The sequence below is a fragment of the Zea mays genome, chromosome 9 (assembly GCF_902167145.1).
Source record: "Zea mays cultivar B73 chromosome 9, Zm-B73-REFERENCE-NAM-5.0, whole genome shotgun sequence".
NCBI lineage: Eukaryota > Viridiplantae > Streptophyta > Magnoliopsida > Poales > Poaceae > Zea > Zea mays.
This window is the reverse complement of record NC_050104.1, coordinates 70,893,461-70,895,727: the sequence shown is the minus strand read 5'-3', so window position 1 is coordinate 70,895,727 and position 2,267 is coordinate 70,893,461. Positions and strand designations below refer to the sequence as shown.

The window sequence follows — 2,267 nt, the reverse complement described above, 5'->3', positions numbered from 1 at the left end:
AAAAAATAGTAAACTAACAATTACCTAATTTGCCAAAAAGTAGCTAATAGCTGAACTATTAGCTAGACTGTTTTGATACTTCAACTAATTTTAGCAGCGAACTATTAGCTCTAGTACATTCAGACACTCCTTTAATTTTAAAAGGCTTACATCAATATTGGATGGAGGTCAGGATCAAAAGACTTGACCAGATAACAACCCTATCTAAATTAACTTTAATTTTTAAAAAAATAAAATGAACCTCTCGTTGGTTGCCCTTCTCACACAGGAACAGTGACCTCAATTTGCATGTATCTATCTGACACCACGCAATCCCTGCTGCGTTGATATATTCAACATAATTTACTTGGCAGGTCGCTGTTCATGACCGAAGCATCTTATTAAGCAATGGCACGCAACTCCCATGTCATTCGAAGCGAAGAAATACTGGGACAAGCACGCTGCCAGCGACGTACGTCATGGCAAATGAGCGCTGAGGCTACTTGCTAGCGTACCCGTGACCTGATGTTCCTTTAATATAATGCCTTCTCCCCGCGCTGCATCTCCAGTGGTGATTCCTGTGTCCTAGGCTCCTAGCAAGTGAACTCCCCAGAGTGGTGATTCTCTTGGATTTGGTGCATCGACAGTTCAAGGAGGAAACCATGACGGTAAGCTTGAGTTTCTGTTCGATATGATCTAGTATACCTCACTTGCCGATCGATTATTAAGTTGACAGGAAACTTTTGATCGATGGATGGTGTTTGTGTCCACTAGCTCTCCTATCCCTCTCTGAAACTAAAACCGTGCATGCATCGTCGTGCCTAGCTTTTTGCAGATCGTAGAGATGCATGTGAGCATCGACTGCGATGGCTGCGAGGACAACGTCAGGAAGGCCCTGGAAAAGCTCAAAGGTGCTCGCATCGTCCAATTTTTCTTTGCTTCACGCAGGCACAAATCCTGCACCGGTCTACCTATCTATCGCTGAAATTTCCATGCCCAATAATTAACTGATCGAACCTCCTCTTCCTGCAGGAGTGCACCACGTAAGCATCGACAGGATGCACGGCAAGGTGACTGTCACTGGGTCGGTGAGCCAGAGGAAGGCGCTCCGCGCGGCGCGGCGCACGGGCAAGCTCGCCGTGCTGTGGCCGTCCGCCTACAACAACCCGTCGTACCACCAAGCCCACGCGATGCGGGCCTACTACCAGTACCAGTACCAGGCCAATAAGCCCGCGCAAGCGCAGCAGCACCAGTACTACAGCAGCGTCCAGCGCGCCGGCAAGAACAGCGGCGGCATCTCGGCGGTGGCTACGAAGCCGGCGGGGCATCAGTACCCCCAGTCCAAGGCCAGCTCCTACAACTACCATGTCCACGGGTACTATGACTCCGAGCTGTACGGGTACTACCACGACCACGAGCAGCCCGGCGACGTAGTGCCAGCCGCCGTGCGGTCCTACTTCAGCGACGAGAACCCGAGTGCTTGCTCGATCATGTAGTCATCATCGATCCTTCCATGAGGTCGGTACGGTGTGGTCGTTCGGGTGTATGATGATTGATCATCGGCCTCGCTTGTGTCTGGGTTTATGTTTCCATTCATCCTGTATGTATAAATGTACAATACAATACTGCCTTGTTTGTACTGCGCTGTACATTAGTGTAAATTTGTGACCGGGCAGGCGGTTGCTGTTGAAAAATTAGACACTTTTCATATTAAATTCCAAATATAAATCATGACCAACAATAAATAGTCTAAATATCTGTTCCACCGCAAGTAATCTAACAGGTTACCTAACAGGCTTATCATAAAAAGATAGCACACATCTATCATAAAAGACAGAAGTATGTGGTCAAATTAGATAATGCGTACTGATCAGACATACTGGTAGATGACGCGGGTGGAAACAGTGGGGTCGACAACGTCGAACCAGCACGGTCGACGATGTCGAAGCAGCAGGATCGACGACATCGGTGGAAGGGTCGAGGAGAAGAACGCGAGCAGTCGCGTGAAGACGCTTCCCAAAAACCTTATTTGTCATCTCCCGATACAAGATCTTGAAGGTGACGGGTTCCGGGGAAATGCTCTCCCGGTCGCAGATGCACGTCGGCACTCGGGATGAATAAGACCACAGCGGCGGCGCGGCAGTAAGCAGAGGCAAAACCTAACTCTTTGTTGGGATGAGATGGTCTCTGGCAAGGGCTAGCAGGCGCCTTATATATAGGGCCACGTCTACGAACCGATGAGCTCACGATCTGATCTGATCGTGATCCGATAAGGTCGCGATCCGATA

The 2,267-nt window shown here is 49.1% G+C and overlaps 1 protein-coding gene across 2 annotated transcripts; it reads left to right on the top strand.

Annotated features, from left to right (window-relative positions):
- Positions 1 to 405: 405 nt before the first annotated feature.
- LOC103638487 (heavy metal-associated isoprenylated plant protein 29) lies at positions 406 to 1,717 on the top strand. Of its 2 annotated transcripts, none has more exons than XM_008661386.3 (3): positions 406 to 647; positions 815 to 890; positions 1,012 to 1,717. In XM_008661386.3, the coding sequence occupies exons 1-3, from the start codon at positions 642 to 644 to the stop codon at positions 1,473 to 1,475; spliced, it is 546 nt and encodes a 181-aa protein (XP_008659608.1). In that variant the 5' UTR covers positions 406 to 641; the 3' UTR covers positions 1,476 to 1,717. The 2 variants fall into 2 exon arrangements, with proteins under 2 accessions (XP_008659608.1, XP_008659609.1); XM_008661387.2 differs by having other exon boundaries at positions 419 to 647; positions 805 to 890.
- Positions 1,718 to 2,267: the final 550 nt, after the last annotated feature.